The sequence below is a fragment of the Lactuca saligna genome, chromosome 2 (assembly GCF_052625555.1).
Source record: "Lactuca saligna cultivar CGN05327 chromosome 2, ASM5262555v1, whole genome shotgun sequence".
In the NCBI taxonomy this organism is placed as follows: domain Eukaryota; kingdom Viridiplantae; phylum Streptophyta; class Magnoliopsida; order Asterales; family Asteraceae; genus Lactuca; species Lactuca saligna.
This window is the reverse complement of record NC_136418.1, coordinates 181,876,733-181,894,702: the sequence shown is the minus strand read 5'-3', so window position 1 is coordinate 181,894,702 and position 17,970 is coordinate 181,876,733. Positions and strand designations below refer to the sequence as shown.

General features: G+C 37.3%; 1 protein-coding gene and 1 non-coding gene across 2 annotated transcripts; one reads left to right on the top strand and one right to left on the bottom strand.

Annotated features, from left to right (window-relative positions):
* Positions 1-2,008: 2,008 nt before the first annotated feature.
* Positions 2,009-2,082, bottom strand: TRNAI-AAU (transfer RNA isoleucine (anticodon AAU)). Its single transcript has one exon. It is a non-coding gene; the product is annotated as a tRNA-Ile (tRNA).
* An 11,544-nt stretch (positions 2,083-13,626) lies between these two features.
* Positions 13,627-16,340, top strand: LOC145029407 (uncharacterized). Its single transcript, XM_078977949.1, has 4 exons — positions 13,627-13,717; positions 14,459-14,546; positions 14,659-14,937; positions 15,037-16,340. The coding sequence occupies exons 2-4, from the start codon at positions 14,477-14,479 to the stop codon at positions 16,101-16,103; spliced, it is 1,416 nt and encodes a 471-aa protein (XP_078834075.1). The 5' UTR covers positions 13,627-13,717; positions 14,459-14,476; the 3' UTR covers positions 16,104-16,340.
* Positions 16,341-17,970: the final 1,630 nt, after the last annotated feature.

The window sequence follows — 17,970 nt, the reverse complement described above, 5'->3', positions numbered from 1 at the left end:
TACCCCAAAAACCATTTTGGAGGTTAATTACGGAACATTAAGAATATTGTTGGTGTGACATGGTTTGCACTGTGAACCTCCTTGGTGGAATTCAACTCCTCAACCACTAGACTCTCATTGTAAATTCTAATCATTTTTCACATATGTTTGTCCTTCCAGACATAAATGATGAAATAAATATTAACTAGAAGGTGATCCATGCGTCGATGCGGTTGACTTTTTTTCATTTTTACATATTTCAGTGTTTCTTTGGTTTTTTTTCTTGTTTATTATTTCTATTTTGTGTGTGTATAATGTTCCGAGGACAATATGGTACTCTAGTACATCAACATATGCACCATTCATGTAAATATAATTTTATGCAGAGACCTATTTCGTAAATTAAAGGGACAATTCTTGTAATTTATTTTCTATGTAGTGACCAAACATGTCAAACCTACATACATGTCAATATACTAAATGTAAATGAGTGGAACTTGTTGTCTAAATTGAAGGGATAAAACTAACATTTTACAAAATACGGGGAATGAAAAGTGACATTTAACAAAGTAACGACATGGGAAATGTGAACGTAGAATAATATAGGGACCAAATCTACCAACATGAAAAAGTCTTACGGCCAAAGTCTAAAATAAGATAGTTTTATGGCCAAAATGTAAAACCATAACAAACTCTAATATTAAAAACTTTTGTTGTAAAAATCTAAAACTATATATAAAAAAAATTATACTATTCCTAAATAGCACACGAATTAATATGTATGTATAATGTAAATAAAAACAACAAAGACTCTCATAATGAACAACACAACACAACATCAAATGTTTCTTTTATATATCTCCTTTTCATTTTGTATTTATAATACAACATGTAGTTCAATACATATCAATTGAAGGCAAACGAGCAACAAGTTGCGCCGTTAGCCTTTTTTGGATAGCAAAACCAATTCTTTTGAAAACTACATTTGTGGATTTAGGAGATATGACATTAAAATGCATGATCCATTGAACTCTATTGAGGAGCTCTACCGCCTCTGGTGCGAGAAAACGAAATGTATCGAATGCAAAAAGAACAAACACATGTTGATTTGATATACATGCATTCTCGTGCTTTACCACTTTGCACGCAGCGGCTTTCAATGCGGCATGCCCAGCTGTGAAACCCCCGCTTCCTAAACCAACGAGAGGAGAAACCCCAGTAAGATCCACGCACGCATGCTTCCCTCCTATCCATCCAACCAAAATGTCAGTCGATCTAAGTGTGGACCTTCCATCCTGCGGGTCCGTCAAAAAGTTCAATGGCGGTTCTTTCTTCACAGAAATACCAACACGTCGACAAACATCAAAGAGAACATCCCGAACCACATCATGTCTATACTTGAAACCAGGGAGCTCTCTACAATGAACCGCGTGTTCCCCAAAGGAATTCAAACATGTCTTACGACAAACTGGACATATCTCGTCAATTGGAAATATGGGAATCATGAGGCGATAACGAATGATAGTTCGGTACTCCACAGGAGACATATGTTGGCCAAGACCATCAATATGGATAGTTAGCAGAAAATCCTGAACATGAGGCGCCCACAGACACTCAAAGATTGCTTTCTGTCTGAGAGTCATGTCAAAGTCGACTTCTAGTTAAACTCACATGAATTTTGGTTGTCTAACGGACAAACTATCTTTTAAGCAAATAAACACACAATAAAATTTTAGTTGTCTATGTGTTCGTGTTTGTCTGTTAGCTCAGTTAAACTCACAGATGAATAATATATTTTTTAAAACAAACAATTACAAACAAAAAATTAGATTTGTTTATATTTTTTAATTCAATTAAACTTAAACAAACTAATATAGTTATGTAGACAAATTTTATTCGTATTAAACTGAAATAAACCAATATAGACTAGTTTTGGTCGTCTTTGTTTGCTTCGTCTACGGCCTAAATAACAACATATAAATTATAATAAGATCAATATCTTCAAAAAAATAGTACAAAAATTAGATTTTGGCCCATGCAGGTCTCGAACCTGCGACCTTCGCGTTATTAGCACGACGCTCTAACCAGCTGAGCTAATGGGCCTTGATGATGCTAAATATGAATTACGAGTATTCACTGCTTTTAGAATGGTCATTTTTATTTGAACTAACAAAGAAAGCCATAATACTTGGTGATTGCACTTGGTTTGACTTCAACAGTTGATTTTTGTTTAAAGTAAACTTTAAATTTTGATGCAACTTCCACCATGACTTCACTTAATTAGGTTGATTTTAAATCGGAAGAATTAATCTATTACATTGATTTTTTCTAAAAAAAATTCATAATACGTAAACACAAACTCAGCAATATAAAAGGCTTAAAAACAATCTGGTATATGATAATTTTTATCATCAGTTTATTTTTCGAACCACCAATATTATAGAGATTATTTTCTTGTTTATTATCTTTTTCTAAACAATTCGGTGAAAATTTATGAGATTCATCAAGATGATAAAACAACTCCGCCCAAATAATTTTACAAGATTTCTTAAAAGGTTTTGAGTGAAAATCACCAACAAAAAATTGTTTATACTTCATAGAGTTTTCAAAGTGACAATGTTTTGAAAAAAAATTATAATAAAAAATAAAAGAATCCAAAAATGTTGTTACAGGTACGGACCATATGTTTTTCCATGATTATATAAAACTACATGTATGTTTGCGCTCAGATAACGTGTCATATGAGCCTTCTTAGAAGCAAACTACGGGCATAACATCACCCTCTCAGTGAACATACGGGTGATCTTCGTCACCATCTCAGCATCCTGTCTCAACTCCAAGAACTCCTGAGCTAACTGTTCTCCCTCGACCTGTGGAATGTAGCGAATGTGGAACATATCCCTGAATTGCTCCCAAGTAACCAGAGTCCTTTGATCATCAGTGTATGTCCTTATCATCAACCTCCACCAGTCCTTTTCCCCGAACCTCAGCAAGTTCAGGGCACATCTGACCTTCTAGTCAGCAGGACATGAGGACGTGAAGAAACATACCTCTACGTCAGAAAGAGTCTGTCATGCCCCATACCTACAGCCGCCACGACTGCGGAGGATACAACAGCCGCAGTCTCAGCAATGGTTGCATATCTGTCATCGAAATATTCCATCATGGCGGTCTTCATGGACCCAAACATCTCCAGAATCTGACCCCGGACAATCTCGACCACCTCCTCCCGGATGATCTCCCTGACACGATCATCTGTCAGCGCTGGCCTATCCTGGTTGCCAGCTTTCGCTCCTGAACCGGATCCGGTCTCAAATCTCCTCGTAACCACCATACTGTAAATACACCAGGAAGATATCAGATAATTTGCATAAATTACTAGAACTAACTCCCAACTAAACCCTAGAGGCTGTGACTTCCTTGCTATGCATATGGGTCTTGCTTTCAGTAGTACGAGCTCATACTACCTTCCACACCTATCCATATTTGTCTCAAGTATCATCATAATGCCATAATAATATACATAAGCATAGCGAGCGCTAAATCCTCAAACCTATAGGATGGCTAAATATCTCATAACCTGCTGACAAGTCCCACACGACTCATCCATGAAACTTCCACCATCCTTGCATAACTCGCGTATGCTAGCCACACACAACGTCGGACCTTATAGACTTTCGAATACCTGATCCTACCCTAAGCCTTTCATCAAACAAGAACAGGAAATAAGGCCAAACTAAACATTCTCAGGCTATAAGATCTTAATTATGTACAATCGTGATGCATACAATAAGCAACTATAGTATTGATCTCAATTCCATATAAGGAAATCCCTAGGTTATCCGTCATCATATAATCAAGCAATTCTATCATGCAATTCCTGCAGATCCCTAGCCTAGTACTAGCATGTTGTTCTAACATATCACAAAATCAAATAATACGTAAGTGAAACATCCCAAAACTACTACCCCAAAAATTTTGTTTTTAAATAATAATAAAAGTCATAACACTGAATGTCATATAATAAAAACCATACGTCGAGTATCTCAAAAGCCATAAAAGTGACGTATCAAAAACTGTATCAAATCATATCTAAGTATCTGAACAAAACTCCCAGGAATAAAGCTAAAGTTGTGGTGTGTGAGATGCCATCATCCCAAGCTCTTCCCTTTACTTGCGGAAGTACCTGAAACCAAAAATGAAAACGTAAGCACAAAGCTTAGTGAGCTCCCCCCAAACTACCACATACGATACAATAACATATAAACACATATTGGGCCTTGCCCACTGCATCGGAATGAAGTCCATAACTAACCAGGGCCTTGCCCTCTGCATCGGACAGAAGTCCGGAAACTACATCGGACCGAAGTCTGGAACTGACTGGGACCTTGTCCCCTGCATCGGACCGAATTCCGGAACTAACTGCATCGGACCGAAGTCCGGAAACTGACTGAGCATAACATAGCATAGCATAAACATATCAACTAGCATGAACACATAAACTGCATATTGCATCGGGCCGTAGCCCGGAACACATAACACATAAACCCTGTCTAAGCCACGAAGGCATCAAACATCCTAACTACTGCATCGGACCGAAGTCCGGAAACAATTGCTAGTTAAATGGGTCGACATTGTGGCCTTAGACCCGTTCCTACTGGAAGGAAACTCACCTCGTAAACTGGCTGGTAAATGAACTGCTCTGGAAACTATCTGCTGCTGCTCCGATATCTCCCCGGCTACAATTTCCATAACACACTGAATCAAATACTGATAACTATACTGAGGGTAAAATGACTATTTTACCCCTGGTCAAAGTCAATCCTATTGGTCAAAGTCAAGATACAGTTGACCTGACTCATCGAGTTGGGTCACCAACTCGTCGAGTCCTCACCCTTACTTCCTTGCTTCTGCTCGCTACTACTCGTTGAGTTTGGCATAGACTCGACGAGTTCCTCTTCGATGCTATCACTTAGTCAATCTGCATCCGACTCGCCGAGTTGTATGAACAACTCGTCGAGTCCTCCTTCAACGCATGAACACTCTGGCTGTGACTCGCCGAGTTGTATGAACAACTCGTCGAGTCTGATCTAGAGGTATGAAGATTGTCTTGGACTCACCGAATCAGGGCATTGACTCGCTGAGTCCCTCCATGAAAGAGTCTGCCAATCAACTCATTGAGCCATCCTCACACTCACTGGTTCCACTCACATCACTCAACAGGGGAAACTTCGGGGACTCGCGACTCGACTCGCCGTTCCGAAGAATGACTCGCCGAGTCGCATGCATGCACTTACTATTCAGACGATTCTGCTCAAAACCAACGCATCCAATTGATAGATCTGGGTTCCTAAGGCTTGGTTTGCACATAAAGGTTCCATCTTTACGTGCACATAGACTCCTAAAGAGGTTTATAGGCTTAAAATGCATGAAGAAGGTTAGATCTAGGGCTTATATGCAACAAGGTTCAATAAAGGTATTAGATCTGGGTTTTGGGACAGAAATATGATTAGATCTGAAAGCTATACCACTACACAAGCTCCTTTACTAGATTAAGCTCATAAATGGGAAAAAAGGTAACCTAAATGAGATTTCTAAAGAGAAGCAACCAAGGAACAGAAATAGTTCGATTAATACCTCAAATGACTCTGAAATGGATGCAAGATCTTGTTTCCCTTCTTCTCCTTTGGATCTAGCCTTCCTCTTCTCTTTCAATCTTCACTCTTTACACAAAAATGCCCAAAACCACTCAAGATAGGTTAATGTGTTGCTATGAAACGTTCTGAGGGTGAGGGAGGCTAGATTGGGTGCATAAGAGGGATTATATAGGGTTAATGTGTTGCTATGAAACCCATGGATCTAGGGTTTCTTCCAGACTGGCAGACTCGTCGAGTCCAGGATATGGACTCGTCGAGTCGCCCACTTTCACGTGCTCGAAATCTCGTCTCTACTCGGCGAGTGGGGAAACAGACTCGTCGAGTCCCTCTTGAAAAACTTGGAAAAATAAACATTTAAATAACATACCAGAAACGGGGACGTTACAGTAAGGTATTTTGGGGTCTACTTACTGGCTCTGGATGATCGTACACTTACATCCTCCTTTAGTATTTTGAAAACCATTTGAAAATAATCATTTTAAAATCTTGTCCATAGTTTGAGACTGGATACACATGAGTGTTTCCTCCAAGTCACTCAAACCAATGCTCTGATACCAACTTGTAACATCCATAAAAAATCATGCAAATTTAAAACTTTCTAAATCATTCAAAAACCAACAATTATTACAAATTTATTTTCAAAATGGTTTCATGTTGGAGTATCCCATAATCAAATCATAAAAATATAACGACGTGCACGATCACGCCTTCACCTTCCCGCGACCGTCAGAAGTACCTGAAACATAATCAAAAACTGTAAGACCGAAGCGTAGTGAGTTCCCCTAAAATACCAATGCTACACAAATATAACCATAACATAACAAATAAACAACATGCATATAGAGTCTACGGTATAACTGGACTGCCCGCACCGGCCCTTTAGTCTATCTGGCCCACTCTCATAACCTTCAACATGTCTGGTCTGCCCTCTCGGGCCTTCAACTTATCTGGACCGTTCATCGGGCCTTCGACCTAACTGATATTCCCTAATAGGTCTGCAGTCTATCCGGTCCACCCTGGGTCTGTTGGCCTTCATCACAAAGTAGGTCCGCCTCAACCCAACCCCCAATCAAACAATCATGTGCACATAAATTTCATATGCTAGCTAGCATGTACATATAGTTATACAGATCTAACAGATCACTAAGATAGCATCATCCTATATACCAGGATACCAACCTAACAGATCACTAACATATCATCATCCTATATACCAGGATATCGACCTAACAGTTCACTAATATAGCATCATCCTATATACCAGGATACCGACCTAACAGGTCACTAAGCATATCACCATGCAACAAACCCGAATACAAATCCGAAAAGGGTCGGTATTGGTGCCTTCAACCCTGTAAGTATAGTGAGGACAACTCACCTCACAATGTCGATCGGAACTGGAATGACAAACTCCCGAGATACGGATGCAAACACCAACACCTACAACCACCAATGATCCACTTCCATAAATACCCAATATACCAAAATACCCTCAGAAGTCAATTGGTCAACCTTTGGTCAAAGTCAAAGTCAACGGTCAAGTCAACAGTCCATGTTGACCCAACTCGTTTAGTGTACCTCACTGACTCGTCAAGTTCCTTCAGAACTCGAGAAATAGTGAAAACCCCAATCGACTCGCCGAGTTTCCAGACAACTCATCTGGAAAACCCAAATGGACTCGTCGAGTTACCTCTCTAACTCGTCGAGTTTATGCAGAATCCAGAATATGGGAACACCCATCTCAATTCATCGAGTTGGCTATCCAACTCGTCGAGTCCCTTCAGTCCATTTCTCATTCAGATGCTTTTACATGAAACCAAAGCTCCAAACTGTAGATCTAGGCTCCTAGGGTGTTGTTATCACGTAAAGTTGCTAACTTTACGTGCATGCAAGGCTCCATGAAGCTAAAACACTCATACTAGCCTTAGAAGAAGGTTTTGGACATGGAGCTAAAACACTCGTACAAGTTTATATGTTTCTAAATTAATTACATTATGTTAACAAAAATGAAATGTTTGACGCCTTAGCGTCCCATTCTCAAAAGCCGTTGATTACCTATTTTACTGATTTCCTGAGAATACAAGTAGTTTTAAAAAAAGTTTCAACAATTAAGTTGGTGAGTTCATAAGCTTTTGAATGAAATGTTGAAATCCTTTCTTTGTAAAAGAAATGTTTGTTCCAGAAAAATCCAATATTTCCATTTTAAAAGTGTATTGTAGTCTTAAATGCCAAGACTAATAATGTACTAGTATTTCCATATAAGTTGTAAATTATGCAAGTTTAAATCGACATAAACTCGTTTAATTGAAGGAAAATCCCGTAAATCTTATGTTTTGTTAATACCCCATGTTAGTTATTATAACCATGCTATGACTTGGTCAGTCTTGTATACGAAGTTCTTCAGACGTCGGAATGTAATGACATTTATCACCCCAGACTTGTCGGTCTAACTGTTGCATGCAGCTAAGGTGTGGATTTGTCAGACCCAATATATATATATATATATATATATATATATATATATATATATATATATATATATAGACACACACACACACACAACTATCACGCTCTTCCTACAAGAGACTCTGGTTACAATTACAGGACTTTTGATTTCGTTACTTTGGACGTAAGGTGAATCGAATGTCGCACAAATTTATTCATTAATAGATTTACGTAAAGTGAACTGAAAACTCCTTTTTGTCGAGATGTACTCTCTCATGGTGTGATGTAAATGAAACATAAACTATGACTTGCTATAGTTTATCCTAATTGTTTGTAATGTATATGAAACATAAACTATACCTATTATAGTTTATCAAAATGTTTGTAATGTATAGAAGCATTTTCTGTGTAAGTAGAATGTATAGCAAAAACATAACTATGTTTATTATGTCTCATCTTGTAATAGTTGTAATAATAAAGCACTCTTACAATTTAGTGAACATTTTTCCTGTTATATAATTATATCACAACAGAAAACACATGCAAAATAGGAAGTCATCAAGGATTAACACTTTGCTCAACATGTTCCAAAGTGTTATGAAAGTTGTAAACTGTAAATTTGTTTTTACCATTTTTGCACTGATTTAGAAAAATCATAGAAAAATCATACGAAACTGAAGACTAAATCCGTAAACTCTGAGAGTTTAGAAAATGTGTCTAGTTTGTTCATAAATTTTATTATGATTTTTAGAAGCCTCTAACTGGTGTGAAAATATTCATATAGACCTGAACTATTTGCATATTAAACAGTTTTGAAAGGTTTTAAGTTTGAGTCGGTAAAACCAGCCCGTGAATGCAACTCAACTTTTCTGTGGAAAGCTGATGTTTGAGTTTTGTTAAGTTATTGGTGATTTAACTTGTATTATCCCCCTAAAACTTGAAGAAAACATGAAAAGGTGGGGGGTATGAACTCACCTTGACTGATTTCAGTAAATGGATGATGAGGAAAAGAAGTTTCCAAGTCAAGAACACTTGGGAGATACTTGAGGATTTGAAGATCTAGTAACAAATATGATGATATTTGTGTAAGGAATCCATGATTTGAGTGAAAGGATGCAAGATAATCAAGTGTAGGATGAATTTACTTACCAAACTTGGAGGGGAATGCTCAAGAACAACCTTCAAATTCGAGTTTAGAGAGAGAAAGTGAGAGAGAGAAATGGGTTTGCTTCTTGGTGAAAGTGTGGGGAATGTGGGAGGAGAAGTAAAGATTTTCAGCCCTTGATCACCCTCATATGCTGGAGAAAGAGGGTGAAAGGACAAATAATTGACTAAGTAATGATGAATAGTGACTGGGTATGGTCTTGGAGTGGGTGTGGAGGATTGCTTGTGTCATAACTTAAAGGTAAAGTCAACACTCCACCTCAATATCTTACCCACTAGATTTTATTCTTAGGCAATGTTTCCCTTAAAATGTGTTTAAATTATGAATATATAGTGTTTTATATGTCAAAATATGAGTTTGGGTGAAAATCCCACGTCAAAATCATGAAAAAAAACGGGCTTAAAGCGCGAAGGTGGTCGAAAACCGGGAAAAAGATGTGAAATTGCGAAAATCTGGATTCAGGGCCGAAGGTTCAGTCTCTGGGAAGCCTAGAACCAAAGGTGAGTTTCGGTTGTGAATGAGAACCGAGAGGGGATTCGGCCGAACAGATTCGCAGGCAAAGCGTTAGGAGGAACCGAACGCGAAGGTGGCGAGGGTTCGGTCTGAAGGGAGTCTCGGTTCGCTTGGTTCAGTTTCGGTCCTTCGCTTTATTTTGGTTTTGGTAGTTTCGGCTTCGACTCTTAGGTGATTCGGTCCATGCGAGGGGCTTCGGTCCAGGGGCTTATTAGAGGTTTCGCTTCTAAGGGTTTCAGTTCCAAGAGCTATTTTACCAATAAACTTTCCGTTTTGTGCGGGTTTTGACTAAGTTAAGGGTCGGGATGCCCCAAATGATTATAAAAAAGTTGAAGGAGGTTATTTTACAAATAAACATTCCGTTTTTTGCGGGTTTTGACTAAGTTAAGTGTGTGTGTGTGTGTGTGTTATGCACACTTATTTTTATGATTGACAGACGATTCAGCTGATTTTTCCTATTTATATTATAATAATCATGAAACACATAATATTCACATAATTCTTCTTTATTATGTGAAATATGTGGAATCGTTGACAATAACTATTACTTTGGTTAAGATTATTTATCCTAGATAATAAAAAAAAAACATTTCTAACGTTTATTATTGACTAGCCCGAATGTGTAGGTGTTACAGATTCATATCACTTTTCATGTCTATCAGTTGTGGAAGTGTTTGGTAGATGATTATGCAGTTGTTCCATTGTTGGACATTCAAATGGATGATCGTCTGGATTATATAGAAAGACCGGTGGCGTTCCTCGACAGGAGGGCGAAGACTCTACGGAATAAGGTTGTAGACCTCATGAAGGTACAATGATAGAACTAAAAGGGCTCAAAATGGATGTGGAAACCAGCGGACGAGATGAGAGAGCATTACCTCAAGTTGTTTGAGGCAACGGACTTTGAGGACGAAGTCTAATCCAAGTGGGGGAGAGTTGTAACGCACTAATTGTGAGGTACCTTTTTATGTATTTGAACTTGTCATTTTAGAATTACCACGACATGGTGGAGGCACCATCACGACATGGCGAGGCGATTGGGAGTCACGTATTTATTCAGGTCACCATGACATGGTGGCGGCTGGCTTACAAACCCTATTTTTCCGGGGTTTGCTCCCTATTTAAAGGAATGAGGAGGCTAGGGTTTTCTCGTCCTTAGCCTCCATCAGTTCTCTCAATCCCCAAAGAAACCCTAATAACTCTCCTCCATTATTGAGCTAGTTTTTGTGTCTGTGAAGCTAGAGAAGGAAAAAAGAAGCAAAGATCAAGCAAGCAAGACTCCATTCTTCACCTTAACACTCTTTTGGACCTTTATAAGTATCCAAGACTCAATTTTTATCATGCTAGGTTGCTAGATCTTGAGTTTTGTCCCATAAACTCCTTGTTCTTGTTTGTTGGAATGGTGAAATCTCATAAAGTTTGCAACTTTATGAATCTCTAGGTTATTTGGTATATTTTGTGCTTTACATTTGTAGTTTGTTGGAATTTTCAAGCCATGCATGAGATTTAGGTCGTAAATCCTCATCTCGACTTAATATGGGTTCACAAAATGCATTGGACATACATGTCTATAAAGCACCGACTTTTAGGTTAGTTTTGGTGCTAGAATCACTTCTGGAAAAGATGGATTTCGAACCTTTTGGAATAAGTGCTAATTGGTTAAGTTCTTGCCTTATTAAGACTTGTTTGGACCTTTGGATGGTCCTAATGGATAAAGCTGGAAACTTTATCCTTTTAGATCACATTTAGGTCTAGATCTAAGCTTTGGAGCTCTTGGAATTGAAGGAAACAACATAATGCATTAAGCTATGGGAACCTCGACAACCACGGCGTGGTCCTAAGTAACCATGATGTGGTGGTTGGGATTCTCCCGCCTGTTGGATCACATAAGGACCATGGTGTGGCAAAGGAAGACCATGTTGTGGCGGTCGGTTGAAGTCAACATCGAATGTTAACTTTAACCATTGACCTTGAAGGTGGACTTTTGACTTGTGGATTTTGTTTAGTTTTTAATGTCTTAGTAGATAGATTAAGGTCTTGCCTTGTGTGATTAGATAGGTGGTATCTAGCACCTGTTGTGGGATCTTGAGAGCATATTGACTTTTGAGCTGCTTTACGAGGTGAGTTTCCTCCACTATACTCGTGGGTCAAAGGCACCAATGCCAACCCACTGGATTATGTTTGTAGGATGATAATTATCTTCATGACAATTTATTGTATTATCGATATATGTTTATTGTCTCTGTGACTCTTACTGTTATGATTATATGCTAGTTGTAGAGGTGAAATAGACTCGATACGAGTTGAAAGAGACTGAATGGGTTGAAATACACCCAATATCGGTTGAAAGAGACCGAATGGGGGTGAAATACACCTAGTACCGGTTGAAAGAGACCGCAGGGGATGAAATAGACTCAGTTATGTTTTGAAAGTTATGTATGTATGGTATGATGTATTTTGGGGGAGCTCACTAAGCTTTGTGCTTAGGGTTTCCACTTTATGTTTCAGGTACTTCCAACTTTAAAGGGAAGAGCCCAACTTGATCTCACCGCATCCGCCCATGTGTTTCGCCTTATGTGATTTTGGTATTTGTACTCTGATATTATTACACTATGATACACTTTTGGTTGTTTGACATGATTACCGAATGTTTTGAAATAAATTAAAAATGAAATTTTTGTCTAAATTTTTTGGGATGTTACACAATATGTGTAGGGTTAGGGAATATGGAGAACATATGAGCAAATTTAAGGAAATCCCAATCCAAAACCCTAAGTGATTTTACCATATGACCTTAGAGATTCGACCACTGTTTTGATATTAAATAGTTCGATTTCCTTGTGATATTTTTGGGTGTTTCGAGGGGATGCGGAGGAGGATTTCATCAGAAACAAGAGGACTAAAATAATAAGATATAATAATTTAGGGGGAATCAAAAGCGAGGATTTTATTGTTGTTTGTGGGAGATTGTGGATGGCAAGAAGCAACAGTAACAACGTCTAGGTGTGGTGGCAGAGAGGGAAGGTGTTTGTTGGATAAGGAAAATTGGTGTAAGGCATCATAGACGACATGATCTAGCACCTTTTCCGTTCCTCAACCATAGATTTGAGAAATTTAAGGGTGAAGACTTGCTATGGTTTTGATTCTTCACAGAGCACGATGACATTGGAACTGAATATATTGCCACAACTAACAATCAGATTCTTATTTGCATCACATTCTTTGCAAAACCTTTGGAAATTTTCGTCTGATTTTTCATAGATTTGATTGAGCGTCTTCAACATGTTCTTACCTGAAGAAAAAAATATTGGTGGATTGTTTGAGGTTTTCTATTCTATTAATTTTTGATGCTTCGGTTTACATACCATGACTTCCTAATTTTGAAGGCAAATTTGGATCAAACACCATTTAAGTTTTCATGTTACCTATCTGGGTTAAAGGTCAAGATAAGTATCTATTTAGCGAGGTGTAACCAGGTTACAGTAAATTGAAATGTTTCAAAGAAAATTATCAATAATTAGAATCCGGATCAAATGAAAAGTTATGTTGGTATTTTATTATATTTTTTTTTCATAGAAATCATTTTGAATGTTTGGCTAGTGACTAATAAGTTAATTTCCAAAAAATTTATAAATACCCTTGCACATTTTTTCCGTTCACATTTGGGTCTGGCAGTTATTTGCAGTCCATCTGATTTACTTAAATACCCTTCCGCCTTCTTTGAAATCACGTACATGTTTCTCAAAAGCGGAAGGTTATTATAGTCATTACAAATTTAAGCGGGAATAAGGCGGGTAACATCCGGTCCATTAAATCCGGTCTTCTCCTGTTCAGAGCATCTCTCTCTCTCTCTCTCTCTCTCTTCTCTCAAACACACCGAAAGAGCTTTGAACTTCGCAACAGTGATTCTTGTAGCTGTAAATCATTTCTTTCGAATCAATTTCACTTTCGTGAAAAGGTTAGTCAAATCCGTAAGCTACTTTCCTCTTCAATTTTGGTTTCATTGATTTCTTGTGAAAGATTGGATGTAAGATGTTGATTATGATTAGTAGTGATTAGTGATTTCGGTGATTCATTTCATCTTCGTAATTTTCATTATCATCTATGATTCTGTTTTGCACAATTTCTGTTAGATATGACTGAATTGTATCTAATCCATGATTTTAAGTTTTTGCTTCATTGACGTTTTCTTATGTGGTAGAATGAAAGGTGACTATTGTTGAAGTGTAGGGATTACAATTGAATTCAGTGCAAAAATTTCAGACTAATCGAACTTTTGGATGAAATCAAATGGTGATGATGATCAAGAATCAGATTCAAACAACCTAATCAATCAAGAACGATCAAGAAACACAAAACAGAGTAAACGAAAACAGACCTTACAACAGGGTTCACAGAAGTAACACCCCAGTTGCTAACTATACTCTATCAATGTTGCAATATGTTTTTCGGGTGACCTCTAACATGAACATTTTTCTTTACTTGCGTGAATTATTTGAGTTTTGACATCTCTGTTGGTTTTGCATTTTTGTGAGTTGATGCATTAGATAACAAGCAACCATAAAGAAGTTCCCAATCAACAGAAACTGTATCTTTATTGATTATGTGCAAGTAAACAAGACCCTTTTGAATGTTTTGACGCAATTAAAGGGTCGGAAGCTAGTCCTAGTCTTATGCTATGATGTTTCAAGTATTGCAGGGCAGTTGGTCTCTTGATATGGAAGGCGACGAATCAAAAGCACAGTCACAAGGGCAGGATAGTCAGATTACGTCACAAAATGTACAAGGTAAGATCCTTACAGAACATGTATAGCCATCTTCTCATGAATTTGCTGTCTATTGGTTCTTTGTAAAGAATCTTTGAATATTTACATTTCAATCCATATACTAAATGAGCAGTTTCTGGGAAACTAGGGTTCGAGCAATGTGTCAAGGAAATCCTTAAGCAGATCGACGAAGATGAAAAATTCTCCAAAGTAATAGCCGAATTTTACGATAGCAAGAAGTCGAACATGACAAAACTGGTAACCGAGTTATCACGTGTGCATGGGGCATTGGCTGATGAAAATGTTCATTTGATTAAAGAAGTCAACAAGAACAAAGCAAAATCACACTCACAAGGGCAGGATAGTCAAAATATGCCAGAAAACTCTTCATTCCTTTTCGAAAATGTGGAAGGTAAGATCCTTACAGAACTTGAAAAATGAAATTTACAAAATGTTTCTATCACTAAACAAACCAATATGCTAATTGAGCTTGAAATTTCTTGGAAATTAGGGTTCCAGCAGTGTGTTAAAGAAATCCTTAACGTGATTGAGCAAGATGAAAATTTACCCAAAATTGGCGATTTCAAGAAGCCTAAATTGACAACAATGGTTACAGAGTTATCTCGCATGCACATGGCGTTGGCTGATGAACATGTTCATTTGATTAAAGAAGTGAGCAAGAACACTCATAAATCTACAACACCTATCAAAACAGAGCATGTTGATTCTTCTACTTCAACCTCTCCTCAAATGAGTAAAACACCTGAATTCAAGACACCTGTTGGTTATGAATTTACTCTAGACACTAGTGGAGGTGGTTTTCGTTTTTCTACAAGAGAAGGCTCAGAATCTTCCTTCGCATTATCATCAAATCCCGATCAGTTAGAATCCACCAAGAAGCAGCTAAATCCACCACTCAAGACTGTTGAATCGAAAGTGAAAGAAACCAAAGTCCATGACCCTGAGCCTGACGTGTCAGTGTTACGCAAAAAGATTTCAACTCTTGAAAAAAAACAGCTTACTTTGAAGAAAAAGATTCAGGATTTAACAGACGAAAATGCGATTCTTGAAGCTGAGAAAGCTAACGCGGCTGAGCTTAAAGTTACGATTGCTGAGACAAATCGTAGGTATGAAAAAATGTTCGGTGTTCTAGAGGCCTCCAGACAGCAAGTAATAAAATCGGACGAAGAAAATAAAAATCTGAAAAATGAGTTGACTAACAAGATTCTCGGCATAACTGGTCGTTTACAGACGGAATATGATAAAGTAGAAGCTCAGAATCTAAAATTGCATGAGGAAGTAGCGTTAGGCCTAACTGAAATAGCAAAGCGAGATGAACAAATGATAGAACTGAGTACCCAGATTGATCTACTAAAAAATTCTCATGCGACTGAAGAGGATAGAATGAATAGCGATATTGAAAGGTTGGAAATGGAACTTAAGGAAAAGTGTGAGTTGGTTGATGATCTGAACAAGAAGCATGATGCTCTAAAGATATGTACAGATGAACTGAAACTGAAACTGAAAGGTGTGGAATTGGATAGCGAGAGGGAAGTGACGTCTGAAGATGCAATTTGAAGATCTTGTGTAAATGACAATGGATGTGTGTGTTTGGTGACGTAAATACAAAGCATATGGGTTTTAGTTGTAGATAAAGTCAAATGCTGGTTTGACTTTGACCATATAGATGCATGTCGTGATGAATTTGAGATTGGCTTATCTCATTATTCAAGTGTTGAGTTTTTCCCAGTTTTATTCTTTGTTTCCTTCTGTACGCATACATACACAAAGCAATAAGAGAACCCAGTTCATGCATGCCAATTTGGTGTCCATTTTTTTTATTTTTTGTTCTAATTCCTTCACAAACATGTTTACACACATTTTGCATAACAAATTGGTCTTAGACTTTAGAGCTACGAAGGTGGAAGAATCTCGTTCGGTATGCAATTTCTGTGATTGATCATGTGAAGAGTGTGATATTAAACATTTGTCTTGGGGCCTATGTGGCTATGTATGAATAAAATAAAATCAAATGAAGTTTGACTTTGACTTCTCTTTATAGGACATCACTCTTTCACACTTTTTTTTCCTAACTAGTATTCTTGTCACAATATTCGGATACATCAAACAAGTAAATATAGATTCATTAGTTTTTTCCATTGTTAGTTTCTCAATGAATTTAGTCTTAAGTTTTTGGATTGGGCTTCCGCAAATCATAACAAAATGCTATAAGAGCAAAGGTATGTAGGGTGACACTCAATCTCCTCTCTACGCAATGAGGTAATGAGGACACTCACAAAGGCAACGTGTTCGAGCTTAAGTAAGAAATGGTTTCCTTAGGTACTATATAACTTAAATGGTTCAGGTACATGTAGACAAAATGGGTTGTTAAAGATGTCAAAGGGGGCTTTAGTAGTTATGAAGGGATATAGAGAGTTGACCTTGTATGTGGTAAGGGTGAAATGTTTTGGGCTCGGTAGCTGTCTCTTTAGGCCAACCCAAAGATCACAAGATTGTGGCATATGATATTTGACCATTTAACATGGCATATAACATATGTGAAAAAAAAACATGGTACTTTTGAGTAAGAGGTATTTCCTACTACCATTAAACAACAAAGTTAAAGTTGTGTAAACATTGTGCTTATGGGAAGCAACATCGACTTGTTTTTATAAAAAGACACTCATTGGACTAAAATTATCCCTTGATTGTTTATATACGAAATATTGGGTCCCTCTCTGGTGCCATATTTAAGAGGTGTGAGGTATTTTTCTCGATTATTAATAACTATTTGAGTTTCTATTGGATTTCATTACAAAAAATAAGGATGAGGCCTAGGGAAATTTCAAGGTTAGAAGTTTTTGATGAAAAATAAGGTATAATGACTTAGGAGACCATCAAAGTTTCAAATTTATTCGAAAAACATCGTTCGGGTATTACATGTTCAAGAAAAACCATAAAACTAACACATATGTTCAAAAAAACACCAATGAAGTACATGTTCTGTTCAAAAACATCATCTCTATAGTTGGGGTAACTGAAACATCCCAAAAACCCAGACTAAATTTTTATTTTTTAAAATAATATAACATCCATTCTTAATAAAGTTTCATTCAGGATAAATCATTTGTTTATGAAGCATTATTCAGAAATCAGAGTTTAAGAGGACAAGATGGAAATTCGAATCATAAAAGGAAAGGTGTTTTGGAGTGAACATGATTAAGACTAGTTTATGTTTTTTGTTGTAAGACTTTGTAAACCCGGTTTGATCCTTGGGCATATTTTGTATGTAGGATTTATGATAACTATTTGTACTTGTGATTTAATGTAAACGTACACCATGTTATGTTCAAAAATGATGAAATTTTCTTGGTGTACTGTATGTTGAATAGACGAGTGTTTCAAGTTGGTATCAAAGTCATGGTTTAAGTGAATTAGGTATTAA